At 50.7% G+C, this 27,118-nt stretch overlaps 1 protein-coding gene across 1 annotated transcript in view; it reads right to left on the reverse strand.

The window, feature by feature from the left end:
- Nucleotides 1–7,828: 7,828 nt before the first annotated feature.
- The window catches only part of INSR (insulin receptor), a 52,328-nt gene continuing 33,038 nt past the window's right edge, over nucleotides 7,829–27,118 (reverse strand). Inside the window, exons 6-21 of the mRNA XM_066205663.1 lie at nucleotides 26,705–26,919; nucleotides 24,297–24,423; nucleotides 23,448–23,698; nucleotides 22,923–23,090; nucleotides 22,072–22,273; nucleotides 17,194–17,456; nucleotides 16,855–16,997; nucleotides 15,551–15,710; nucleotides 15,127–15,226; nucleotides 14,806–14,873; nucleotides 14,381–14,610; nucleotides 13,714–13,824; nucleotides 13,281–13,440; nucleotides 12,349–12,478; nucleotides 11,983–12,117; nucleotides 7,829–10,929 (exon numbers count right to left, since the gene is read on the reverse strand). Coding sequence (XP_066061760.1) covers nucleotides 10,575–10,929; nucleotides 11,983–12,117; nucleotides 12,349–12,478; nucleotides 13,281–13,440; nucleotides 13,714–13,824; nucleotides 14,381–14,610; nucleotides 14,806–14,873; nucleotides 15,127–15,226; nucleotides 15,551–15,710; nucleotides 16,855–16,997; nucleotides 17,194–17,456; nucleotides 22,072–22,273; nucleotides 22,923–23,090; nucleotides 23,448–23,698; nucleotides 24,297–24,423; nucleotides 26,705–26,919 — 2,818 coding nt within the window. The 3' untranslated portion in view covers nucleotides 7,829–10,574. The remainder of the gene's footprint in view (nucleotides 10,930–11,982; nucleotides 12,118–12,348; nucleotides 12,479–13,280; nucleotides 13,441–13,713; nucleotides 13,825–14,380; nucleotides 14,611–14,805; nucleotides 14,874–15,126; nucleotides 15,227–15,550; nucleotides 15,711–16,854; nucleotides 16,998–17,193; nucleotides 17,457–22,071; nucleotides 22,274–22,922; nucleotides 23,091–23,447; nucleotides 23,699–24,296; nucleotides 24,424–26,704; nucleotides 26,920–27,118) is intronic.

Consider the following 27,118-nt stretch of genomic DNA (forward strand, 5'->3'; position numbering starts at 1 on the left):
GTGAAGCCCAGCCAGGGCCACCCAAACCGCCAGGGCTCTGGACACGGGGGCTCTGCTCGTCAGCCCTCACTGAAAGACTGAAAGAATCTTTTCCCCCACATCTGCTCAAACACCAAACTCTGGCCAGGCAGTGTGCAGAGACAGCTGTCTGCAAGCACCGGGACCTCCAGCTCACTGCCAGCCACGAAACAAACTTATTACAAAACCGAAAGACTGATATTTAACCCATTACTCAGCTCCTGGAGGCAATTATGTGCCTTGAAAAGAAGATTAAACGGAAGGAAAAGTGTTAACCACCACTTAAGGCAGTGTCCCCTGCAGGGAGGAGTGGGGGGCACCTCAAAAAAAACTCTGCCCGGGCCCCCGGGGCTCCCTGGTACCTGCTCAGTCCAGGACAAGCTGTCCCTGCCACAGCCCAGCTCCCGTCACATGCTCAGCCCCATCCCCACAGGCCATTACCTCGCTTAAAGGACCATCTCTTCTTCCAGCGCTTGGAAAACGATGGCCAGGAGTGGTTGAGCAGCGAGTCTGACATTTGGGAGCCCTGTGCAAGGTACAGCCCCAAGCAGGAGACGCCGGCACGGAGCACGGCAGAGCTCAGCGCGGTCTAAGGCAGCGCTGCAGGCTGCAGCCCAGGGGCTGCCAAGGGGGGAGTGGAGAAGCCAAGTGTTTTGTCAGAAGTATCAGCTGATGGAAGCTGTAGCCAGAGAGAAATTCCTGGTCCCTGGCGTTCCCACCTGTGTGGCAGGTCAGGGACTTCCAACAGCTGGGCCTGGGGATTAGTGGCCTCAGAGCACAGACAGCCCCTGAGTGCTGCTGGAGGCTTGCAGACAGAAACAGACAGCAAGCTGTTAACACACCACAGCCCCCCTGCCCTCTGCCAAAGCCTCTCTGCTGCATTCATGGCTGTGAGCATGACAGATCATCACCTTTCAGGCACTTCTTCTCACCTGACTAAGGGTCACCTTCACCTTCAGTGAAGGGTCAGAGTCGATACTTTCAAGGCTTGATGTCTTTACGTTTATGAAGGTTCACTGTTTACACTTTTTTCTCATTTTCAAGTGCTGTGGCAGACCATCTGCAAGGGACTACAAGAGACCCCGTCCATGCACAACATCAGCATCATCCTGCAGCTCACAGCAAGTCCCAGTCCCCTGGCAAAGACATTTCTCCAAGCCCTCCTCATCTCTCCCTCACAGGGCAGCAGGTGGGAGCAATCTCAAGCTGCCCCAAGAGACCCAACTCCCTACCCTCCAAGCCCACTGCTCCCAGTTGGCACCAGCTCCACAGCCCCGACAGGCTCCAAACTTCACTCCCAACCCCTCGGTTAGGCTGAAGAAGCCAGGTTTTACTCCAGTGCAGCTGCTGGGCTCTGGGGCCAGACCAAAACTCCTCCTTGCTGTCAGCTGATACCTGTGGCCTTGCTGAGCAGAGCGCAGCCCGTTTGGGAATGACCACAGGTACCTCCACAGCTGGAAGCCCAGGCTGGGCTGGTGATACACAAAAGCAGGTGTCAAAATGCATTTTTCTTGCCTGGCCACAAACCCCAAAATGTCACCCCCCCCAGTACAACCCTGCCTACATCCCCTCTGCTTCCATGTCCCAGAAAACACTGGGGACCAGCCCTGGAGTGGGTGGTCCAGAGTGGAATTTGGGGGCCCTGGGCATGCACCCCTCCTGTGCGCAGCCCAAACCCAGCTGTGGGCAGTGCCAGGGTGTCTTTGCAAACATTCAGCTGCGGTGCAGGAGCAGCAGGAGCCAAAAGCAGCACCCAAAGGGTGCCCAGCCAGCCCAGCACTGCCCCAGAGCCCACCATGATGGCACCTGGGGGTTAAATCCTGACTTCATCTCCTCCTCTTCACTCACAGCCGAGCAAAACCGTGTGTGGGCTGAGCCTCCCCAGTCCATGTTTTGCATTGAAGCTCCTGCAGGAGGGAGGCTGCACCAAACCCAGCAGTGGGACTTTTGGCTTCAAGACAAGCTGCTTCCTCACAAGGCCTTGAGGAAGGTGAGTGACAACCCCGCTGTTGTGGGATGGAGCTTGTGCCGAGAGTGACTTACCCTGAGGGCTGGAGGCATCTCTGTGGCAGGTTCCTCGTGCACTCTCAGCTCTGACAGCCCCGGCCTCTTCTCCAGCTGCAGGAGCAGAGCGAGAAGCGGAGCCTCACCGGGGAAGCAGCGGCCGTGAGGGCGGTTTGCTCACGGGGGCCGCTGGCTCAGCCCTCTCACCGCTTCCCCTTTCCGACAGCACAAACAAACCCACCTTTCCCATGCTGCAGCTCCCACCGCAGCGCCCCAGCGCCGCTCGCTCCCACCCTCGCGGGGGTCTGGGCTCTGGAAGGGTCCAGCAAAGCCACCAGGAAGGCTGTGGGCCCCGAGGCAGGCGGTGCAGGGCCTTGGGAGCCCTGAAGTCACGATGGCTGCGAGGATCAGCTATTGCCGCAACTGCTTCCTGTTCCCTTCGGGGAAAAACCGCTGCGTGTGCCCTGAGAGCCTGGCCCGGCCCGGCCCGGCCCGGCCTGGCCCGTGGGCTCCCTGCACCACGGCTCGTCAGCCTCCTACACGCGGCTCCTCTTAACAAGTCCCTGGCATTTGCCGTCATGGTTTGACCTTGTGGAGCAACAGGGACCCCAAAGCCCAGCAGCCCTGTCTTAGGCAGGGTGAAGTGACAGCCCAGCGCAGAAAAATGCCTGTACTGACCATGTTCACCTGTACAGGAGAGAGACAAAGACTTCAGCTCCAAGGCAGTGCCCCCGCCCTGCCCTTGGCCAGCAGACAGAGCGGCTGGCATGGGCCGGCCTCGGGGTTGTTGGCACAGCCATTCCCTCCTTCCCAACAAGCCCCGTGGGCTGAGGCACACATGCTCCTCATCCCAGAGCCCCGAGCACTCGCCAGCCCCAGCCAAACCCTAATCAGAACAAGAACCACTCACACTCCAATTACTCAGAGACCGCAGCTTTGGCAGCACTTAGAATAGCAATTACCCTGTGCTCCAGGAAACCACAAGAGCAAAGAGGAATTACGGTTTAATTTCTCCGAAGTCCACAAGAGCTCGATTAGCATCAGAGATCAGGGCAGCTCCTAAACACCAGGCAGCTGCTCTGGCGGGTGGGATGGTGAGTTGTCCTTGGCTCAAACAAGGACGAGCTCTTTTCCTCCTGCCACGTGTCTGACACGGCTCTGAGGGTGCTGAAGCTGAGCTGTGCTGGCAGCCTGGAAGAGTGATGAGGGATAATGGCACGAGGACTGTCCCAGCCTCAGCAGCCTCCCCACAGCATCCCAGAGCGCCCAGCGGGAAGCAAACCTCCCGGGACAGCAAGGTTTGTGGCTTTACTTATTTTTGCATTTTAGGATCCCCGGAGAACAAGCCTGTGCCAGAAGAAGCGACTCCAAAACATCTTAATATACCAGCCTGTTAATGATCATTGTCACAGTGAGAATTCTGGATAGACGGGGAAAAATGGCACTGGTGGGGCCTCGAGTGCTGTGTCCAGTTCTGTCCCTCTCACTGCAGAAAGACCTTGGGGGGTGAGAGGGTGTCCGGAGAAGGGAACGGAGCTGGGGAAGGGGCTGGAGTCAGTCCTGTGAGAGAGCTGGGAGGCTGCAGTCGGGAGAAAAGGAGGCTCAGGGGGATCTTCGGGCTCTGCACAACTCCCTGACAGGAGCGGGCAGCCCTCACCTCGCTGGTGTGGACGATCAGGAGCGAAATCTTGGGCTCTGGTGAAACAAAACCAAGTTTAAGTTAGAAACATCCCCAGAGGGGCTGGGGCAGGCCAGGAGGCTCCTGGTGCACACCCGGTTACAGCAGCTGCACCACAGGACAGGGGTGGGGCTGATCCTCTGCCTTTGATGCTTTAAAACCGGCAGTGAGGAGTCTGTCCCCTCCCAGGAGGGAACTCCTGGTCCATGCCCAGGATGTAACAGAATTACATCACAGAGCCACAGCTCTCGATGCTTCAGAAGGAATCCTGGCGCCAAAGTTCACCCGATGGCATCAGAGGCATCACCCCAGAGCTCCGAGGTGAGGACAGGGATCACCAGAGCCATCAGGTAGAGGAGTTCCACTGGCTTCACGCTACAAGCTTACAGTTGGTTGAGTTGTGGGTTTTGGTTTTTCCCTTAACACCATTTATTTTGCAACTTATTCCGAAATATGAATTTAGTGCTTTCTCCTTGGCAAAGCAGCCTTCAGTGCTGCACAGACAGCAGACACAAAATAAACAGTTATTCTTGGATAATTTATTCAGAATTTTAATATAAACAGTTAATTGTTCAATATTCTGACACACAGCAAGGATTTTTTTTTTTTTTTTTTTTTTTTTTTTTTTTTTTTTTTTACTATTCAAAGATTTTCTGTACATGTCACTGCTTGGCTCTTAGATATGAAAACACTGAAAAAATAAATCAAGGGGAAAGGTTTTTCTCTTTTTTCTTCTTTTTTTTAAAAAAAATCATGGCACATTTGATCCTTTATTTCAAACAAGAGGTATCTGCAGTACTATTTGTATTCTGGAACCTTAGATATGCAGAGGGAAAGGTGGGAGCAGCAAGAATGAAAAAAATAAAAACCCCAAGACTTCACAGAACATCACCTAACACGGAACTGGAACTATCTGTAGTTTATTTAAGTGAAGCAGAGAGCATTTGCTTTGGGCTGTGCTGGATGAAGCTGATGTCCAGGTCCCCCATCCATGAGCGTCCTCAAATACAAACCAGTTTTGATACTCCAAGAATAAAATCATTCCCCTAAATAAAGCAAAAGATAATGCTTTTCCTGCTTAAATAACGCTCTACCTCTGCAGATTTGGAAGTGGCCTTTCTAAAATTCTCCATCAGTTTTCATGGGAAAAGACCTGGAAGTGGGGACGGTGGAAGCGTTGGAATGCTGCTGGGAGAGTCTGGATTCCGAGAGCTTTGGTGTCAGGTCCAGCTCAGAGCTCTGAGGTAAAGAGCCCTCAGCTCAAGATTTACTGGTGCTGCTGGGACTCACCAGGGGCTGGGACTCAGCTAAGCAAGAGCCCACATTTAACCTCCACTGATGGCTCCTCTTTAGCTGCCAGGACTATTCCAGGTCCTCCCAGCCACCAGACCCTGTTCCCAAGGGATTTTTCTGGGCTGAGAAAGGAAACTTTAACACCACCAGTTGGAACACTGGAGTGGGAACAAAACCACCACCAGGAACAGAATTTCTACCTGATTGCAAATCTGTTGGCAAAAAAAAAAATAACAACACCATAGGAGTTAATACTAACTTTATTATACAATATTTAAAAAGTCATTTCTCTACCTGTCCCCTTACAGCTTGCATTGTGCTGCAGTGAATTTGCCCAAACTGCAAGAATAAGTGCTTCCTTCCAGGAAGGACAAGAAAATCAATTTTAAAAAGAAATACACATTTAATGACAGCAGATTTGCTAAAAACGGTAACTTTAGCGTTGCTTTTCAACAGTCAGGTTCCTCCAAAAGTCAGCTAGATGATTGGCTTCACTCTTGTGATGCTCCTAACGAGGCTGAACACGTCAAGGCTTTACACCGACACTCACGGACAGAATCCAAGCAAAGGGAACACAGAGCCAAGCAGAAGGTAATAAAAAGGCCAAATTCCATTAAGTTCATACAAATACCAAACTAATCTTATGTTGAATTTCACGAAGTAACTATTTCTTGATTCCAACCCATTCAGCAGTTCCTTTCCCTGGACCACAGGACACTCCGAGGGGCGGCGGCTCTTTGGGCAGGGCCGGGGTTCCTGCGAGTCCCCGGCTCCCAGAGGATCACAGGGTTCATCTGCAGTTCCGAGCTCCCTCCAGGCTCTGAGCCGATCCCACACGGATCACGGGAGCACCTGGCACAGCCTTGACAGTAAGGTTTTATGGCACAAAGGTATTTTATGTTCTGGCTTGTAAAACAAGGTTCCAGTCTTGGTAGCAGGAAGGGCCCGGGACACCTCAGGGTCCGTCTTCGTGTCACAGTGGCTTTGAGAGGGAACTCAACTGCCTCCCTCCCTCCATCCCTCTAAAGCAGAAGCTCAGCGCCCTTCTCACTCCTGTCATTTCCTATTTGCCTTCAGCACAGTCAGCTCAGTAACACAAGAAACGACTTTGAGATTTATTTTTTTTCCCAAAGAGATACCAACACTATAGCCAACAGACTAATATTAAGCAAAGTGTCCCATCGCTATAATACAAATTTAGGAGGAAAGAGATAAACTACCCATAAATTAAAGAGTACCCTTTAGCAACCTAAAAGCAGCCTCTTCATACCCACACAGCTGCTTTACCATCATCGCTGCAGCGTGGTCTAGTTCCCATCACCTTTCCCAACCCAGTGCTGGCACAGAGTTTATGTCTGAGCTCTTCTATTTTACAACACAATAGAGTATTTACAAGCAGCCAAGACAGACACGTTCCTAACCCAGCAGCCAAGCTTTGCAGCGCTGCGCTGGCCCGCGAGAGAAGTTCCAGATTGGCAAGAGCCGTTCAGGAAGTGGCAATCAAGTTTAATGTGGAAACCTTTCTGGGAAACCTCTCCAGCCTCGCACTTCAGACGTTTTCTCAGTGAAAGCTCAGCAGAGCTCAGCTTCTTGCTCCTTCTGCGTCACCAGAGTGAATTTCTGGCTACGTGGTGGTGCCAGACTGTGCCCAGGAGGCTCCAGCTGCTCCTGGACAGGCTGAGGGGTCTGTCCTGCTGCCCCGTGCTGCGAGCGGGGCATTCTCTGCCCACAAAGGGCAGGAGCCAACCCTCCAACAAATACTAATGCAAGGAAAGAAAGAGCTTCCCACTGCTGACTGCCCTCCTCCAGCCATCCCACCTGCTCTCCTGTACTAGTGTTTTATTCCTCCTAAGCAGCAGCAGCAGCAGCAGAGTGTCGTGCTTCCACTGCAGCTGGGGAATTCTGCCCCATAAGGATGTGGCTGGAGCAAAAAGCAGCAGCTCCCCCAAGGAAGGCTCAGCAGCCCTGCCCGTGCCGGGGTCCCTGTCAACACCCCAGAGGTTGCAATAGCACTTGAGTCTCCACTTGCAGGAATTCTCTGAGCAGGAATCAGCAAGATCCAAGTGAGGCTTTCGGGCATCCCCGGGGCGAGGATCTTCCAGCAGTAGAGACCAAAGTGTCAGCTGTGAGCCAAGGAAGGATTTTCCAGCAGTGAGAGCTGGGCTTTGCGGGTGATGTTCCTTTATTCTTCCTAATTCTACAGCTGAGTGGGATCTGTAACAGCCACGAGCAGCAACCACTAGTGTTATTTGTTTTACAGAGGAGAAACACGATACCCTCCCACCGGTACCACACGCCTTCCCTCCCCCTGGGCACAAGGTAGGAAGGATGAGTAACCTTCACACAGTGCTGGGTACAAACAACTGCTCCGTTCGGTGCAGGGTGAAGGTGACACCGAGCCATGGGAGGGAACTGCCTGTCCATGGAGCAGCACACACTCCCTGGCTCGGCCATCTGAGTGTTCAAACCATGTGTACTCACAGGGCCAACCAGTATCAACTGCATGGAAAAGTCAGACCCAATACGAGGTTCCAATGTTCCTTCAGGTAAAAGATCTTCTATTCCCACAGTTATGATCACTGCCGTTGGAAATGTTATCAAAGCAAGGGTGCGTTGGGAAAGGTTTGTTTCAGGAGGTCACTGGCAGGACCTTGGGTCACCCGTGCGCAGCGAGAAGAGCAGTGACCAAGCCACCCCAATGCAACCCCAACAGCAAGGGCAGGTCCCAGTCCCTGCTCCACGCTGGCACATGCTGATCCAGGAGGAAGCAGCCTGCTCCTTTTAGGTCATGAGTTCACTGAAGTCCAAAGATTTAAATGGGTCTTTTGTTCTTTCTTTCTTTCTTTTTTTTTTTTTTTTTTTTTTTTTTTTTTTTTTTTTAATCACAACAGAACTAAGGGATGAGATCAGATCCAAATTTGTAAATGGGTTCATTGGCCACTACTGTTCAGATTAGGGATCAGCAGTGATGAGCCATTCTCCTTCCCATTCCCTTCATGAATGGTCCCTGGTATTGGAATCAGCTGATACTGATTTTCCCTGATCCACAATAGGTCCAGACCAGAATATTTAAACAGGTTTAGAGGTGCGTAGTATTAAAAAATATCCTTAAGAAACACTGAGGTAGACTGCACCAGAACAGGACAAAAATAATCCCACCACATCTACTTGCCAAGATTTTGCGGATACAAATTTACATGTTCTGTGTGTTTAAGAAAACAAATTGTTGCTTTTTTTTTTTACAGTGTTTTATATATTAAAATAAATAAAAAAATTCTAATAAGAAAAACTTCTCTTCCTTAGAAAAGTGTGAGAATATGTCTTCTTTCCTGCAGTGTAGTATAGAGCTGCTAAACAGTTACGACTTTGTAAAGCAGAAGAAATGTAAACGAGGCCTTTTGAAATCCAAAGGTTCTCACCCATGTCTGGACTGTGTTTTCCACCCAAATCTGTGGAGCAACCCGTACCCTCCACCTGGGCCGAACCGATCAGCCTCCAGCAGCAAAGGGCCCAACAGCTCCCAGTGCTGCCCAGAGTCTGTTGTGCCCCCTTTTATGACTCTGGAAGTGCTGTTTTGGCCAGAAGCAGCTGAGGGCAGAGGTTCCCAAAACCAGCTGCACCCCTGGGCGTGGGCTTGGAGAGCTCTTCCCTCGGGACTGCAGCTCCTCTGCCTCGCTCACTGCCCGGGCTGGAGTCACGGCCCAGCCCATGCTCATGCTCTCCCGAGCCAGGACACCTCGCTTTCTCCTGGCAGAGAGCACAAAACAAATCTTGGACTTCTCCAGGAGGAGAAGGGAAGGATTGAGCATCTCTCGCTGCTCTTCAAGCACCTCCTGCACGACACGAGCCAGTGACATCCATCATCTTCCTTCCCTGCTCCTGCCAGCTCCACGCTGGTTTCACCAGCCCCAGTTGAGTTTCACCCTTGTTCTTCACCCTCAGGTGCCCATCAGCTCTGTCTTTGCAAACAGCACCACAACAAAGCACAGTCCTGACGGTGAGCGCTGACATCCTGACAAGCCGTGTCCCGGGAGTTCTGCAGCACCTCGGGAGTTCTGCAGTGGGAATCTCGGGGAACACAAGGCTGGAGGCCTGGGAGCAGCAGAGAGGCGGCAAACCTCGGTCACCTCCGGTGTGCAGAGCCCAGAGCTTTGTGCTCCCCCCTTCAGTGTCCCTTCCTCAGCTCCAGTTCGTGCTCATCTTCTCTCTCCGGCTGCGTCTGCGGCACGGGAGGCAAAGCGAGGGGCACGGGGGCAGAGGAGGAGCAGGACTCGAGGCCAGGATGTTCTGTGTCCTTCAGCTCCCAACACCCAAAGATGGGGCTTCGACTGGAGCCAGCTGACTGTGTTGTATAAATCATGAAACTATTACAAAGCCTTGTCAAGTATGAACTGAACATGTGCTTCATCGCTCCTGCAAGGCTAAAATTAGTTCATTCTGAAATCTTTGGACCACTTTAAGACCAAACAATCCCCCAGAACTCTCCTCGCCCCAAAAGGATCATAAACAGTCAATAATTTATATGAAGTTAAAATTTAAACTAAAGACATCTTTAAATATGTTACAACAAACAATATATATACTCAATGCTGTAAGGACAGAAAACTCCGTGTCTCAGGTCAGGGGACTCCTACTTCGTTTGGTCTTGAAAGTACCCACAAATCTCAGAGTTCTGCTCATTCAGCTCCCAGCACGTTTTCCTCATTTGTTAATGAGAGAAAACCTGCTCTCAAGAGTCCTCAGTATAAAAAATAATCTGTTCAGGATTCAGTCCCTCCAGGGAAATGGGGGAAAAAAGATAAGTACACACTTCCAAGAAGAGAAAAGCTCCTGTGAGAACAGAGAATCATAGAGTATGCTGAGTTGGAAGGGACCCACCAGGATCATCTAATCCAACTCCTGGCCCTGTGCAGGACACCCCGAGAATCCCACCATGTGCCTGAAAGCGCTGTAAGTTGTGTACAAAACCACAAGTGTCTCTTTTGCTATAGGGTACACCCCACATGTTGATACTGCACACACGCACACACACACGCCCACGCACGCACCCCGGGGGTTTCACCCCTTGAAAACAAAGTATGAAAGCAGCAGCTATTGGTCAATCTGAGGATCTGGCGCGTCCGACTGATGTGCTGAATCCTTCAGCTGTAGTGGAGAGCCTGCCTGAAAGCCTGGAATTCTACTGGAAATGCTCTTGTTCCACGCTGCTGGGCTGGAGCTCAGGCATCAGAGAACTTCACGTCTTCTGCTGGCAAACGCAGATGCTTCTCCTTCAGTTGAACTCACACGGTCGCTTCCTGTTGTGAAACCATGGTTACAGAAGGGACAGCAGCCATGGAAACCTCTTCCATTTATGTTCACAGATAAGTCCACTGACAACCAGTCAACTTGGCAAAAAAAAAAAAAGAAAAAAAAAAAAGAAAAAAGAAAACAACAAAAGAAAAAAATTAATCGTAAGATGATTAAAAATCTGAAGAGTTTGTAGATGTGTGTCATACACTGTGGCAGCAATAACAAGAGTCCTGAGATTTGTGGAGGGGGGGAAAAAAGCAGACACAACCCTTGGGCCAAACAGGAAGTGTTAGGAAGGACTTGACCTGGGCATGGAGAGAATCCGCCCGTTTTTCTTGCCACCGTTCATGTGAGTGTAGGGGATGTGCTCCTCGTAGTTGCCCTTGAGGGCCATGGAGGGTCCATTGTCCCTCCCCAGTGATTTGTCCCTCTGTGAGTACGAGGAGGGGTCGAGGGGAATGCTCTCCATGTTCTCAAAGTCCATCTCGTACTCCTCCGTCTCCAGAGGTTTGTTCTCCTCGCTGTAGAAGAAGGAGACCTCGTGGAAGCTGGGGTGCAAGTCGTCCTTCAGCATCTCGATGATCTCAATGAAGGTGGGGCGCATCTTGGGGTTGTACTGCCAGCACATCTGCATCAGGCTGTGCCTGCAGGAGCACAGAGCACAGTCAGGGGCAGCAGAAACAATCCCAGGTGCAGACACCCGTGGCAGACCCCCCACCACCCACACTACGCCTCTGACACCCCGGGTTGCTTGTTCTCTTTCCAGCTTCCACATCTGCCTGTAGACCCTGACACTCCTTTTTCTCTATTTCTGTCCAGATGAAAAATTCCTTCCGATTCCTTCAATTGTTCTTGACTTGGCTGCTGAAGGAAACAGGGCTGTGGTTCACAGACTCTGCGTGGGTGTGTGTTTGCACACGCACTTACAGCCAGGTCATCCTTTTTTAATTAATTCCCTTTTAATTTTAACTCAGCCTGAAAGATAACAAAGCTCCCAAAACTTCAAGGAAAACGGGAGGCAGGGCAGAGGACAGAGGTCCTGTAAACATCCCACCCAAAAGAAAGGCTGCAGCAAGAGGTCACATGTTATCAGACACCATGGAGAAAAAAATCACAAATACAAATAGAGTTTCAGACTGGAGTTTGTAACTGGCCATCACACAAATGTCCAGCACAGCAGGCTTTTTTCATAGGGATACTCACAAAACATGTTTATTTTATGATTCTGGAAGTGCTGTTTTGGCCAGGAGCAGCTGGGGGAAGAGGCTACCAGAACCAGAGAGTTACCATCTGTGCTCCCTTTTCCAGCCAGAGCTGCTTTCCTTCATAACTACCCCAGTGTGACTCCCCGCTCAGAATCCCAGGATCACCCAGGTTGGAAAAGACCTCCCAAGATCATCGAGACCAACCTTTGACTCACCCCCACCTTGTCACCCAGCCCAGAGCACTGAGTGCCACATCCAGTCATTCCTTGGACACCTCCAGAGATGGGGACTCCAAACCTCCCTGGGCAGCCCCTTCCCTGGATCACTAAGGATGCTTTGGTGGAATTTCTGTGGGAGGTGCCTCACTAAAGTCTGTTTTGCTGCACCCCAGTCAAGGAGGGGTTAAGAGGTGCCCCAGGTCAGGCCATCTTTGCTGGCCACACTTCAGGCAAAGAGTGCAGCTGGGCCGGTTGTCCCTGCTTGCCCACTTACAGCCTCTCCGGGCAGTTGTCCGGCTGATCCAGGTATCCTCCATCCATGACAAACTTTAGCACCTGTTCGTTGGAGAGTCCCTGGTACGGCTGCTCTGCCAAGCTGCTTATTTCCCAAAGGACAACACCAAATGACCTAAGGGAGAGAGAAGGCTCCTGGTGAGAACAAAACATCCTGGAGCCCTCCCAGTGACAGAGTTATTTTGGAAAAGGCACACTTCATAAGAAATGACCATATTTTCATGGAGGTGTTTCAAAACAACAGCTTTGTTTTGTCTGTGCTCCGAGCAAGTCAGTTTAAACTATGTGTGCTAAAACAAGGATGTCTTGAGCTGGAATCCATCTGGGATTGCAGAGGACAACTTACCACACGTCGGAGTAGGTGGTGAACACCCCATCCTTGAGCGACTCCGGGGCCATCCAGCGCACGGGCAGCAGTCCTTTGCCTCCCTTGCGGTAATAATCCGTCTCGTAGATGTCCCTGGTCATCCCAAAGTCTGAGGGGAGCAATTGGGATGTGTTAAATGCCTCTCCCTCCATCCTGCTTTCCCTCTGCAACATCTCCAGATGGATGTTGCCTTCCCCCCACTGCCAAAGCCCAGCCTGCAGTCATCTGTCACCTCTGATTAATGTTCAAAACATTCCCCTTTTCCTGCGTTTTTTCTACAGAGTCACAACAGAGACTCCAGAGTTAAATTTTTTGGTGGCAGCTTCTCTTCTAAACATGATTTTATTCATTCTCTGTATGTAAAACAGAGCTCCCTTTGCCTGAAATCTCACTGCCCTGGCTTTAACTCCAGAGAGCTCTGAAAAATCACCACACTGTGGGGTTCCAGGTTATTTTTAAATGTTGTATTTACTTATTTCTAAAAGGGTTTGGGTTAAAAACTGGGTTATATTACTTTTTAAAAGCCACCTGACCCAATGACAGGATTATCAGCACTGGGTTTGTTGTATCCAACTCCTTCTTTGTCTTAATTCTCACAGAAGCAAAGACCAGTGAGACAAACCCAGGTAGTTTAGGCTGGAAAGGTAATGAACTTTTAGGTGGTTTGGGAATAGAGAAAGTGAGAAAAGCTGCTCTGGTTCTACAGGAGATGTTGTTCTTCCTGAAGTCCACACAATTGTGTCACAGGGAAGAAACAGAGGGAAGTGCTGCAATTTCCCAAAGGCAGACAGTGAGAATCCTCCGTGTTTGACACATTGGTTTTATCAATTTGCTTGTACAACAAACACGATGCACAGAAGCATCTCCTGATCACAGAATGGGCTGGGTTGGAAGGGACCAGCAGCACCTACCCCCGATTTTCACAGTGAAGTCCTCTGCCACCATGCAGTTGCGGGCTGCCAGGTCCCTGTGCACGAACTTCTTGGCGTTCAGGTAGGCCATGCCGTCGGCGATCTCCGCGGCCATCTGGATCATCTCCCTCAGCGTCGGGGGCGGCCGGCCCGGGTTATTCTGCAAGGAAAAATCACAGTCGCACAATGCTTTGGGTTAGATTCGACCTTAAAGGTCATTCAGTTCCCTGCCATACTTCCAACCTGGCCTTGGACGCTTCCAGCTTCCCTGGGCAATCTGTGCCAGGCCCTCTCCGCCCTCATGGCCAGGATTGTCTTCCCAGTATCAAATCAAATCTACCCTCTTTCAGCTTAAAGCCACTAAATAAAGAAGTATTAAACCCCAAATCAAGTCACTCTGTTCCACAACAGACTCCTTCTCTCTTGTCTTTACCTCAGCTTCAGGCCTCAAAGAGCGGAGGTAACTTTTCAGATCCCCGTGTGCCATCAGCTCCATGACCACCAGAGTGGGCTGTCCCTTGGAGACCACTCCGAGGAGGCGAACCTGGAAAATGAGTGAGAAATTCCCTGGAGGCCGTGTCCAAACAGAGTGGGCAAAGCCAATGGCCCCTGGAACAGAGCTGAGTACAGATGATTGCTTCTAAGCCAATCATCTATCAAAATACCCTATGTGGGTCTTGCTACAATGCATCTTTCATAGTTCTATTTCTCCAAAATATCTAGTCTATTTGCAAAGTCATCATCTGAAACTTGTTTCTAGTTCAATTTCTCTCTCAACAATATCCGTCCTATTCCACGGCCTAAGTCAGCACGCTTTATGCCAAAGTTTGCATACAGATGCACAAGACTATGTGAGCCTTCTGTCAGGCTTTGAGAATTCTCTACAAATCCATTTCCCACGCCCCACAAGGCCTTGTGAGGCTGAGAGGTTTAGAAAGAGCAGCAGTGAAACGACTTGGGCAGAACAGGTTCTGCAGAATCCAGCAGGGACAAGACCTGGGCTCTGACAGATCAGCTGCCTCTGCCGCTTTGGCGAGCCGAGGGTCGGGCTCTGAAGGCACAGCAGAGCTGAGCTGTGTGCTGAGGCACCCAGCACTTACCACATGATGGCAGCTGAAGCCTTTCATCACAGAGGCCTCGTTGAGGAACTCGATGCGCTCGCGCAGGCTGGCGGACTCGTTCACCGTCTTCACGGCCACGCGCGTCTCGGGCTCTCCCTTCACGATGTCCTTGGCAATGCCCTCGTACACCATCCCAAAGGAGCCCTGGCCCAGCTCCCTCAGCAGGGTGATCTTGTCCCGTGGCACCTCCCATTCGTCAGGGACATAAACTGTTGGGCACAGGGGAACAGCTGTGAGCCGAGCATCTTCTGAAAGACGCTCCCGCAGCAGCCTCGGTTGGCGCTGCCACGCTACGGGGGCTGAATGCTACAAAAGGACCACAAAACTCCACAGAGACAACTCCAGCCCCATCCTGCTGCGCTCACTGCACGATTACACAAGAAACAAGCCCTGGTTGCTCTCACCATCACTGGCACTGATGTACTCGGGGTTGGAGGATGCGTACAGGGGTCCTGTTGGTCCTTCGGTTTGTCTGGAAGAGACACAAATCCCTCAGCACTCTGCAGCCTCTGACACCCTCGAGGTGAGGGCAGTTTGATTCATCCCCAAACCACGCAGCAAATAAATACGCTGTCCCCATATTTCCTATTTCCTGCACTTAAAATAATGCTGCAATCACTATGGAAATTAGAAAACTAAACAAAAACTGACTCCCAATCAAGCAGCAAAACTTTTGGATGTAAGTTTTGGTGCTTCTGGTGCAAACAAGAGGAAACTGCACTCACCTCTTTTTCACAAGCACATAAGCAGCTCCAATAATTCCAGCGATTATTATGGCAAAAATAATTGGAACAATGATAACAGCAATATTTGGCTGAGCATTCACTAGGAGAGAAAGAGAGAGTTGGAGGTATTATACAAGTCCAAAATACAAATTTTTTTCCTCGATAAAATCACCCCCTCCAATAAATTTGAACAAATACATAACTAGAGGCTATTTCAGATCAAAATGTGGGGCTGGTCAGAATAAGGACTAATAAACAAAAGCCACGGTCTTTCCAAGTAATTCCAGGTTCCTGACAACCGATGTATTTGGTAAACATTTAATGACTCCATGTGGCTCTCTGTGCACCGCTTGCTACACTCCATCCTCCAGAAACAAATCGAGTTTCTGTCAGGGATTAAACATCAAAAATAAGATGAACTCACAATAATCAGCCACGTAGAAGTAGGTGGGCTCTGTCCAGGAGCCGTTCCCAGCCAGGGAGGTGGCGCGGATCCGCACGCTGTAGTTGCCAGGCTGGAGCCCCCGCAGCTTGCAGCCATTCTCGCTGGCAAAGTGCTTGCGGGACACGCAGAAATGGGCTTCCTGCGGGGACAGGGGCTGTGGCAGGGTCATCCTGCAGCACCCAGGCCTCCCTGACAGCTCCTGGGGGCTCTTGCAGCTCCCAGAGCTCCCTGAGAGTTTCCTGGGAGCTCCTGCAACACCCTGAGCTCCCTGAGAGTTTCCTGGAATTCCTGCAGAACCCAGAGCTCCCTGACAGCTCCCCAGGACTCCAGCAGAACCCAGAGCTCCCTGAGGGCTCCCTGGGGCTCTTGCAGCACCTCCCTGGCTGGCAAACACACACCCAAGGGCTCTCAGTCTGCTCCAGGTCAGTGGTTTGTGCTGGATTTGTGTTTTGCAGGGCAGTAGATCAGAGAGCAAGTGCCATGAGCTGCCCTGGTTCTCAGCACTGACACTGGGCCTGCACTGGTGAGTGCCACTGTCCCCCTGCCACTGACACCAGCCCTGTCCCCCTGGCACTGACACCAGCCCTGTCCCCTTGCCACTGATACCAGCCCTGTCCCTGTGGCACTGACAGCAGCTCTGTCCCCCTGCCACTGACACCAGCTCTGTCCCCAAGAGCTCGTGGGCTGCCCAACGCCTTCCTAACTCCTCTAAGCAACTTAAATTTCACAGAATCACAGAAACATCAAGGTTGGAAGAGACCTTCAAGGTCATCAAGTCCCAACAACACCACAGCACCACCATCATTAGCCTTAAAATGTGTCCCCAAGTGCCACATTCAGACACCTCTTGAACACTTCCAGAGACGGTGACTCCACCATCTCCTTGGTGAATTTATTCCACTGCCTGAGCACTCCTGCAGGGAAATTTTTTTCTGGCATCTAATCTGAACCTCCCTGGTGCAATTTTTGTCTGAGCCACAGCAATGTGGGGTTTCTGTCCTTCTGTGAAATAACATTTCTACAAAAGCTCCATGCAGCAAGTTGGCAAATCAGCTAAACTTGCAGAGTAAACAGGATCCACAGAGAAAGATTATTTCCTGATGTCATCCCAGGCTTCCAGAGGAGACAAATTCACCAGTGAAGTTTTATATTCCATTAGCTCTGCACCAGGAAACCCAACTAGACAGGGCACTGTATGCACAAGGCCTGTCAAATCCCAAAGAGCCCTGGGCTCCCAGGTGGAGCCATTTCTCCAAAGGTGCTGTGAAAGCAGAACCTCTCACCTCTGTCTCCCCAAGCCGCCCGTAGTTCACCTCGTAGAGCACGATGAGGCCGTTGGGCTCCTTTGGCTCCTGCCACTTGAGATGCACAGTGTTCTTCTCCACCAGCTCATGGGAAACCGGGCCGACGATGTCATCAGCCTTAGCTAGAACCGAGTTCAAGATCAAGTTTAGTTTCACATCTTTGGGCAAAATTCACACCTGCCGATACCTCGTCCATCCTCCTTTCCCACCAGGACATAAGGACGGCCCCGGTCTTACATATTGCAGCTGCCTCCCATGGGAGAAGCAGCATTTTGGGGACAGCCCCCAAGCCACAGCAGGGCTCAGGGAGAGAATCACCTTCTGGCATGGTCCTGGCACTGACATAAGCTGCCACGCTGCAGCGGGACTCCTGGGCATCGTGGTTGCAGGCGTGCAGCTCGATGCGGTACCCGGTGAAGTGCCGCAGCCCCGAGATCACCAGCGACTCCTTGGACAGCACCTTCTCAAAAGGCTTCTGCTCCTCTGCACCCTCAGCTGAATTGTTGGGAGAGGATGGGATGGTGGGTAACACCACGGTGGCGTTTGCCACGGAGCCGAGGTCTCTTCGTTTTCTTGATGGCCTGTTAAACAACACGGGTCACCACGTCAGTTGTTACAGTCAGTGTCAACACATCCAGCTGAAAAGGAAGAGTTAAAATGGGAGAGCTCAGAGTGCCACTGAAAGCTCCAGCTGAACCCTGATATTTGCAATGCAACAAAGAAATTCAGGACTTTTTTTTTTTTTTAACCAAGACACGCGTCTTTACAGGATTCTGTATCCCCCAGACTCTTCTCCCCACACAGCTGCACGCAGGGAGATAAAATAAAAATAAACCAATCCAAGCTTCAGGTATTTGCTTGAGAATTCAAGTTCCCCTGGATCTCTCAGCTGAGTCTAAGTTTACCAGGTTGCCTCACGGATGCCTGGGGCAGGGTTGCAATGCTTTGGAGTTCAGCTCCCACCCGCTGCAGCTCCGAGCACACGAGGTCACGCCACGGCCCCGACTCGGTGACCTCAGATGTGCCACATATCCCAAGTGTCACTAACTTGCATTTATAAAGCAAAAGGCCACTCTCCCAGCTCTCCGGAATACATTTGCTGCTCTCACCCCTAAGGCTGAACCTTGATGGATGCACAAAGCATTTTAACCTTTTCCCAAGAGATCAAATCTATTAAGTCCTTTTCAAGGCATGCATTTGGAACCCACGATGCTGATGATATATTCATTGGGTGGTTTTGTTAACCAAATGTTGCTCCTCAAGTTATTGCATTTCACTCTGAAAATCTGATTTTTTCACTTGTAAAATCAGCACCTGCAGTGTGACCATGTCACTTTCCCTGTCTGCACCTGAGTGCCACCAGCCAGCTTTAATACCAGGTTTTGTCAGCAAATAAAGAGAATAAATTCTACAGAATTAAGAAGCATTCAAAAATTTCATTTTCTTGGCCAAAAAAAAAAAAAAAAAAAAAGAAGAAAGGATCAGTACCAAACTAGAAATGCTCAATCTAACACTCTTATGTGCTGCCACACATTTGCCACAGGGAATTCCAGGTCGGGAACTAACCAAGGTGGTGAATCAGTAACTGTATTCAGTTACACAAAAGGAATTAATGCCAGTTGAAATCCAGACCATGTATTTTAAGGGGGTGATGATCTTTTTGTGTGTGTGTGCATGTGTGTGCAGCTATTAAAGGGTACAAAGAGTGACCTGATCTGAACCCACACTTGAGGCATCTCCAGGCTCTAAAAATGTAACAAGCTGTTGAAGCAAATCTTTGCTGCTGAACTGAACTTTCCACTGCCACCTCTGACTGCCAGGCCACGGCCAGCCCCGGCCCCAGCCCCAGCAGGGACTGCTCTGACAGGTCTCTGCCACCTTCCCTGCTTCCCTCTGCCTTCCCTGGTGCTGCTTCTCCTCCTACAGCAAAAGCCACCAGCCAGAAAGCAGAGTCTGAGATGTCCTCAAACTAAACACTGGGCTGCACACAACACAACACAAATATTCACAGAGTTGTCACCATCGCAGAATGACTTGGGTTGGAAGGGACCTCAAAGCCCATCCAGTGCCACCCCTGCCATGGCAGGGACACCTTCCACTGTCCCCGGCTGCTCCAAGCCCTGTCCAGCCTGGCCTTGGACACTGCCAGGGATCCAGGGGCAGCCACAGCTGCTCTGGGCACCCTGTGCCAGGGCTCCCCACCCTAACAGGGAACAATTCCTTCCTGCAGAATATTCATGCACCTGATGACAAAGCAGGATGGCAAACAGCAGGTTCAGCAAGCACATTCCAGTTTTAAGATTTCTCTTTCTTACTAATTAACTCCTTTTGGAGCTGCTGTTCCCTCTGCCTGTGTGGTGGTGTGAGCAGTGTCCCCTCAAGATGGGGCAGAGTTCAGGGATCCAGCTCTGGGTCATGCCACCTCCCCCCTTGGGAAGGATTCCTTATGGTCAAACAGGAGCTGGTTTGCATAAAAGCAAAGCTACACCCTCTGTTTATCAAGTGTGAATTCAGCTGATCCTCGTGTTCAAGGGAATTTTGTTTTTCACAAGTAAAACAGTAATTTGACCACTGATGCAACACGGAGTAAAATGCAAGAATTCCTTCTCAAGTCACAGAAAGTTAATAAAAGCTTTTGAAGCTGTAAATCCCCAATCTTCCCATATTTATTATCCTGGATTTGCAGCAATTTTCTTGCCAAATTCTCTGTATTTTCAAACATCTGATTTTCTCAGAGTTGTTCCAGTGTAATTTGCATTGAGGCCATCTCAGCAGCTCCAGGGAGTTCCCTGTGAAACTCTCAGCTCCAGGTTCCTCCTGTCCCCACAGGTGACCAGGGGCTGTGAGGGGCCTGGAAGAGTCACCTCAGCACACACAGTATGGCCTGTGCTGGGAGATTCCAAAAATGCCTTTGGCACCTTAAGCCAAGCTTTTCCACACCCCTGAAACTACCCCAGGTCAGCTGGCCTGGCAAAAGCATTTTAGATTTGTCTGCACAATTAACTGAATTGGGAAAAGCAGGGAGAAAAATTCCTCTTAAAGCGAGTCACTCCTCAGATCCTGCTCCCCAGGAATATTGGGAATGGCACAAATGTGTGTGACAGAGGTCAGAGACAGAGACCTGGGGCTGCTCCTGCTCTTGCTGCAGTGGTGATGGAGGAATACCTGGAATGACACCCTTGAACAGCAGCCACTGAGCTCCCCTCTGCCTCTCAGGACTTTTTCTGAAACCTTTTCCTTCTTCCCACAGAATCATGGAGGGGTGAGGCTGGAAGGCACCTCTGGGGATTGTCTGATCTGAGCCCCCGGCCCAAAGCAGGGGCAGCTGGAGCAGGGGGCTCAGGACCCTGCTGGACCACCTCCAGGGATGGGGTCCATGGGCAGCCTGTGCCAGGGTGTAACCAGCCCTGAGCTCCAATCTGTGCAGAACTCCTCCAAAGTGAGAGCAAATAACACAGGAGAGAAGAAACAAAGCATCAGCTGCTTGATGGCCACTTTGGTCAGCTCCAAAGGGGACCTGGTGTGAGACACTGCCAGCTCTGCCTGCGCAGAGGAACATTCCTGAACTTCTAGTTTGGGCTTTTTGTCACTGCCAGAGAAAACTGAGCCCCAGGAGTTGTGACAGTGGCTCCTGGAGTGGGTAATCAACGTGCCCAGGGGGAAGGAACTGTGATTTCCAGAGGGGTGAGATCAGCCCTGGACTAAAGCTGGATCCTGCCCAGGGATCAGATCACTGGGAACAGGGCAGGAGGGGAGAAATGGCACATGGAAAACAAGGAGACATCAGGGAGAAAGTGCTGTGATTCTGTTCCCCTGGCATCTCATGTTCCCTGCTGGCCTCAACCCTGAGATTCCTCCCGTGACTGACAAGTTCCTTCTCTCCAGGAGAGGCCACACAGCACCTCAGGAGAGGTCGCTGAACTCTCAGGAGCCATGAAAAAAGCACCTGAAGTAAACCACACTCCCTGCCCTCTGCCAGGCTCTGTGAGCAGGTGATAGCACAGTATTCACAGCAAAAAGAATTCTGATTTATGTGGCGACAGCCTGGAGCCTGCCAGGGGAGGCAAGCAGGGCACGTGGCAGCAGGGAGGTCTCTTCACCACTGCCTTGTTTTAGAGGATTAGCTGGCCATGGGATGTGGGCATTTCTTCCTCAGGAGGCTGACAAGGTGGCACATCCTGCTGATTGGTTTCTTCCTAAAATACAGACCCCAGAAAATGGCCTGAGAAGCATCCTGGGCCAGCTGCACAATAAAATTGGTGTGGGGAGGAAGAAGGAAAAATAAAAAAAAAAAGAGATCAGACTGTCAGATTTGTCTGCCTACATCAGGAGGAGTTTGGCTTTTGCACATGGCTTTGGAGTATGTCATGTCCTGGCATCCTCTGGCACATCCTGGAGCTCATCCTGATGGGAACAGCAAAAGGAGGGGCTCTGCCCAAGCTGCCAGGTGAGGCCTGCAGGCAGGGCAGGGAGCACCAGGGATGCTTTAACAGGGAAAATGCTCCGTGCAGTGACCCAGGCAGCTGCCAACGCAGGTTTGTTGGCTGAGGGCAGCAAGCAGAGAATAAATTTAGAGCACAAAACACGTGACGGGGAAGAGGGTAAATCACCACAGATTCTGCCCTGCTCCCCAACACTTCCTCCCCGAGCTGCAGATGAAGTGTGAAGACATTCAACACCACTTAATGTGACACCAAGTGTGCCACTCAAAACAGGACATTCACCACCCACAGCACTCACATTCCTCATGGTATTGGAGGTATTTCCCACACTAAGTGAAGGGAGACCACAAATACCAGGCTGAAGGACGAGGCTGTGGCCTGGTAAACTGCCCTTTTCCTTTCTTTTCAACTCAATGAAAAACTTGACCACAAAATTTCAAGTCAGGAAAAGAAAATCGCTATTTTTGGCATCATTTGATGCCAGACAAGCTGCAGGCTGTTTGTTAAGGATTCTCACTTTATTCTTGAGCTGAGGAGAATTCAGGGATAGGAAATGAAAGCGGCATCTTCCCAACCTGCAGGAATATCCGTGGTAGGTGCTCAGCTCTCCCCATTCCAACAGCCATATCCAGCTGAACTAGACAGGCTCATGGAAGCCTGGCAATGTTGCTGTGTCCAACCTGGAATTTTTATTTAATCCTCAATTACATTTCCCTCCCCCAGACCCCTGGACAGTCCTGTTTGATGCTCTCACCTGGGCACAAAAACCTCATTGTGGAGATAATTCTCGAAGGTCTTGCGGAAAGCAGACTCCTCCAGCTCCTTCTGGATCTGGGAGTCTGTTTTAGGACAGGAACAACATTCCCCACTGACATCCTCAGCTTCACTCTGATTATACTTCTGGGGGTCTTCGGATTCAAAAGGAGGAGACCACGTCCTTGAGGGCAGCTTTAATCCTGGGGACAAAACAGTTTTAGTGTCACTCGTGCCCGTCTTGGCAGAAGATGTTTGACCCTACAAAAAGATCCCAAGCCCGGTGTACACAGGATTCATGTCACATCTGGGCATCCTACATTTCACATCCAGGGATGAGCAGGTCCCTCTTTTCTGAGGACTTTAATTCAAAAATGCTATTTTTGAAATGGAGCTCGGATGCTGCTTTATCCCAGTTCAGGTAACACAGAGCAGCAGGTGAGATTTTCTAAGTCCTCAGTGAAATTCCGTGTTCTCAAGGAATTCCAAACCAGCTACCAGCTGCCTTCAAAGATTAACTTGGCCCTGAGCTCCAGCAGCACCAAAGTTTTTAACTTTACTATCTCCATTGCTGCTCTTAAACTTATAATTCAGTTTAAAAGGAGCGAGGGCAGAAGGGAGATCCCCAAAGGAAAAAACATGCGATTACTTTCTAAAAAACGTTTTTAGACCTTTTGCACATGCCTTGGCAGTAGCACCTAACGTAACAAAAGAGGGAGGGACAGAGCTGGTTCTAGAAGAACAGTCCTGAATCCAGCAGAACTGAGCCCCCAGAGCACTTCCAAGGGAAAAACCCCAGGCAGTTCTGGGAGAGACTGAAGGAAAGCCCTGGAGGGAGAAGCAGCCACTCACCTTTCAGGCAGTAATCGAGTTCATAGAGCTCACTGTCCTCTGCCTGCTGCTGCCAGTACACCAGGTAGTGTGTGATGTTCCCGTTGGGCTCCGAGGGCGGCTTCCACTTGAGGATGATTTGGGATGAGGAGTTGGAGACGGAGATGGGATCTAACGGGACCGACGGAACTGCGTGGGTGGGGAAGAGACAGAGGTCACTGCACTGCCCTACCACAGCAGGGACCAGCACAGGCAAATTTCCATTTCTACGGGAATCATGCATTCCCTGGCACCCAGCAGGCTCCTCCAGGCTGGGCTGGATGATCCTGGAGGTCTCTTCCAGCCGTAATGATTTTTACACGAGGTCACACAAACTGGATAGAAGAGGTGCCCATCGGCACCATCTGGAATCACAGCCCTGGTTTAGGAACTCCTTCCGGCCCTTCCTTCCCAGGGCAGAGGGAAGTTTCCTGGACATGGGCCTAGCAGAACCCTCAGGCAGAATTGTTGAGGCCAGTTGTAGCCCCAGGAATGAGCTGTACTGACCCGTGGCGTTGGTCTGCACGTAGATGATCTCGCTCTTGGCGCCGTACGTCCGCCGCTCGTCGGAGAAGGTGACCAGGGTTTTCACAAACACTGCATATTGTGTCCAGGGCTTCAGCCCCCTCAGGAGCCAGCCTGGCTGGGCCTGGGCTTTGGGCTCGTTTGAGCGTGGTGGGGGGTCAACATCCACAACTGTCCAGCTGTTGGAGCCACAGGCGTCCTGGCCATCGAACTCCGTCACGTTTTGGTAGGGACTTGAGGAAAGAGAAGGGTCCAATTAACAGAATCCTCAATCAGGATCTTAAAAACATTTCTAAACACACACTGAAAGTTATCACCTTTGACCCTTCAGAGAAGGTAAAATTATCTCATTGTATTTATTCTGAAAGGGAGGCTTTGGGAGCTTTGTTACCTGGGCCTCCAACAGCAATCACAGAGCAGGATCTGTGACACGCATGACCCCAACAACTAAATCCAGACTGATTATTGTCAGCTTTATGAAAATCAGCTTGGTTACCTTGATTCTATAAGAAACTTTCCCACCTCAAAGGGGATAAAACCCTCAGCATCCCACAGAGATAGTGGGGAGATGAGGAACTCCATGGTCCAAGTATGTGTGTCTAGAACAGCAGGAATAACTAAAGTTTGGATTGTTCTTAAATGAGGAACTGGGACTGTGCACAAGTCAGGGATCTTAAAGAATGCTTTTGTAGAAGGGTCACTGGAAACTTTAGTGTAGGAGCCACAAAATCAAAACCATCCAGCAGGTTTAACATGCACGTTCCAGTGCCAGCTGCTGCTCGTGGCAGCCCAACAAGGCCACTGATCTGTGACCTGAGGGGGGTCACTTACGCCTCCTTGTAGAACAGCATAAACCCCAGGAGGTCACGGAAATCAGGGGGCCAGTAGGGCTCCCACTTCAGCAGGATCTTGTCGTGAGAAGTCCTGATGGAAGAAAATTTCAGCAGCTCGTTTTCACCTGCAACGAGTGAGAAGTGATGTTACTTTTATTAATGGTGAAAAATTGAAGCCTTTTGTTTTCAATTCTCTTAAAAGTTTAAGATAAATGTGAGGATGTTGGCACTGAGAAGAGTTGCCCAGTAAAACCTTATCTTACTTGGCAGCCACTCCTACCTCAAATCAGTGGCTGGCATCGATGGCCTGCTAAGGTTGAATTCTTCTATGACTTCATGGAAATGACTCTGTAGAAGAGCTGAACTGAATTCTAAAATGTGGGCAATCTAAATTTCACAATTTATGATGACCTGCACTGCTGAAGCCAGCAGTAAGGTTTGCACAGAAGGCAAGAGGCCACAGAAACGAAGCAGAAGAATTTCCAGCCTTTCCCAGGAGCAGTGAGGTCCCTCTGCAAACAGGAGGGTGTCTGCAGGAGGATGGAGCTCAAGAGACATGGCACAACATGTTTTGTACCCCCAGCCCAAGTGCCTCTGACTGAATTTGCTATTCCTGCAGTAGCTGCAACAGGAGGAAGAACATTCATTTCACTGGCACCACATCCAGAACAAACAGGGGCTTTTTTTTTCCCCCTTTCTATTTTTTTTTAGTAAACAGGATGCTGCCAGTGTGAAAGCTGGGCTCGAAATGTAAAAGCAAACAAAAAGCCAAACAACCTGGCAAGCTGTGGTTTGAGGTGGGGGTGGCACAGACACCAGCTCAGCAGGGTGAGGGTAAAGCTGGCAAAAAGAAATGCAACTGTCTCCTCCAGCTGTCTTCACACCAAACACCAGCCCAGGAGCTGCTCACAGCCACAGGCAGTGATGGATCTGCCCAAATCCAGGTTCATCCCCAATGTGGGAAGAGCTTTTTCAGTGTCCCACGGGAGGAGATGAACTTTACAGACAGCTGAATCCTTGTGCTCCCTCTCTCTGCCCAGGCTGGAGCTGTGGTGCCCCAGAGGCTCTGTGTGTGTTTTTCACTGGTCCTGCCAGCTCCCAGGTCACAGCCATTGCATTCCCTTCTCCCACTGTGCTGGCCTGGCTGCCTGTGGTGGTATGTGGGAAACCAGACCAGGAAACTGAGTCAACTGAAAGATCTTCACTTTTTAGGTCTGTTCACAAACAGCTACATCAACGAGGGGCAACGAGGGGCAAGGAGGACAGGGCCAGAGGTCACAGAATCCTGGAATGTTTTGAGTGGGAAAGGACCTTGGGCACTTCTGGCAGTGCTGTCCCCAAAGGCAGAGGGACAGTGAAGCCACAGGATGACCCAAGCTGCCCTGCAGGTTGTGAGCCAGGATCTGAAATCCCAGTTCAGTCAGTGCTGGGCTTTTTGGCGGCAATACCTGCCCGAGCATCTCTCAGGATCACAACACAGCTGCTGGAACACTGCATGGATGGGTCACTGCCTCTGTCCCCATGTCACCTGTCTTTGCAAGGGGCCGATGACCACCTGCATGTGCTCCTGTTGCTGTGTGCAGGTGAATCTCTGTGAGCAATGAATCGGAGCAGAGATGCCACCAGCTCAGAACAAAGCTGGGTTTTCCCTACCCCTGATTACTTCCACAATCTGGCTGACCACACAGCCCTGGTACAAACAGGGAAAGGGGATTGTCGGTGGCACAGAAAGGGAACAAACAGCAGGACTGGGGGTGCAGAAGAACTGCATTTATTGCAGTACTGCTGCCAAAGTAAGTGTCTGCAGAAGCCCATCTTCAGCAGCACAACTTCAGCGAGAGCATAAAGCCAACCCTGTGCTGTTTGCTGACACAGGTGCTGTCTGATCACTGTTCCTGAAGAAAGCTGTTGGGTGAAAAACCTCAGAGAGGCATTGCAAAAACTGTTGGAAAATTTCCTCTGCCTGTTGTCATGGCAATCGCCTCACGTGGCCGCAGGGATGGGTGGAAATCCCGTTCCTCCCGTGTTTATTCCGTGTCGCCTCATGACATGGGAAAAGCAGATTATGACTATTAATCAGGTACTCAGCAGTAACACAAAGTCCCAGCCTGGGCCGAGGGTTATGTTGTGCTAAACTCTTCCAAAAGACACAATAAATACACTCCCAGCCCCCAAAAACCTCCCAGGGGTTTGTGGGACCAAGGCTGCCAGAGGGAGATCCCGTGGGGACTTTTACTGGTGGCACAGTGACACTGCCACCGGGTGCACAGGCAGGGGCCACATCTGCTGCGTTACCAAAGGGATGAGGACAGGGCATGGAGAAACATCCTGGGACAAAGAGGAGTGTGAGGAGAGCAAGGCAGAGGGAGAGGAAAGGGAGGCAAGGCTGTGCTCTGAGACTCTTACATGAGGCCTGATCCCCGTTGGTCTTCAGGGCTATGTCATTCCTCTCCTGACGCCCCTTAGTCCCAGAGATCTCTTCCATCTTGTGGATTTCTGACAAGCACAGCTTGGGATTGTAATGGAAGAAGAGTTTGCCCCGTGCAATAGTGAGGTTGTGTTTGCTCCAGTCCCAGAGCTGGCGAAGATTCTGGTTGTCCAAGGCATAAAAAGAGTAATTCCTGTAAGCAGAAGAATGAAAACGTGGGTTGGGAGGGGATGCATGAAAAACTCTTTTTGCACTAATCCAGACACCAAAGAAAAATGAATGTAAATTGTCTGCCCTGGTAGGGCACAAGCCACAGACAGAGGAACATCTAAAAATAACTTGGGAATTGTTTCCCAATACAGATCACCCTGATAGAACTGGCACTCCTTGTA

This window comes from Chamaea fasciata, unplaced genomic scaffold, assembly GCF_029207755.1.
Source record: "Chamaea fasciata isolate MVZ Bird 193981 ecotype frontalis unplaced genomic scaffold, bChaFas1.0.hap1 SCAF_28, whole genome shotgun sequence".
Taxonomy (NCBI): domain Eukaryota; kingdom Metazoa; phylum Chordata; class Aves; order Passeriformes; family Sylviidae; genus Chamaea; species Chamaea fasciata.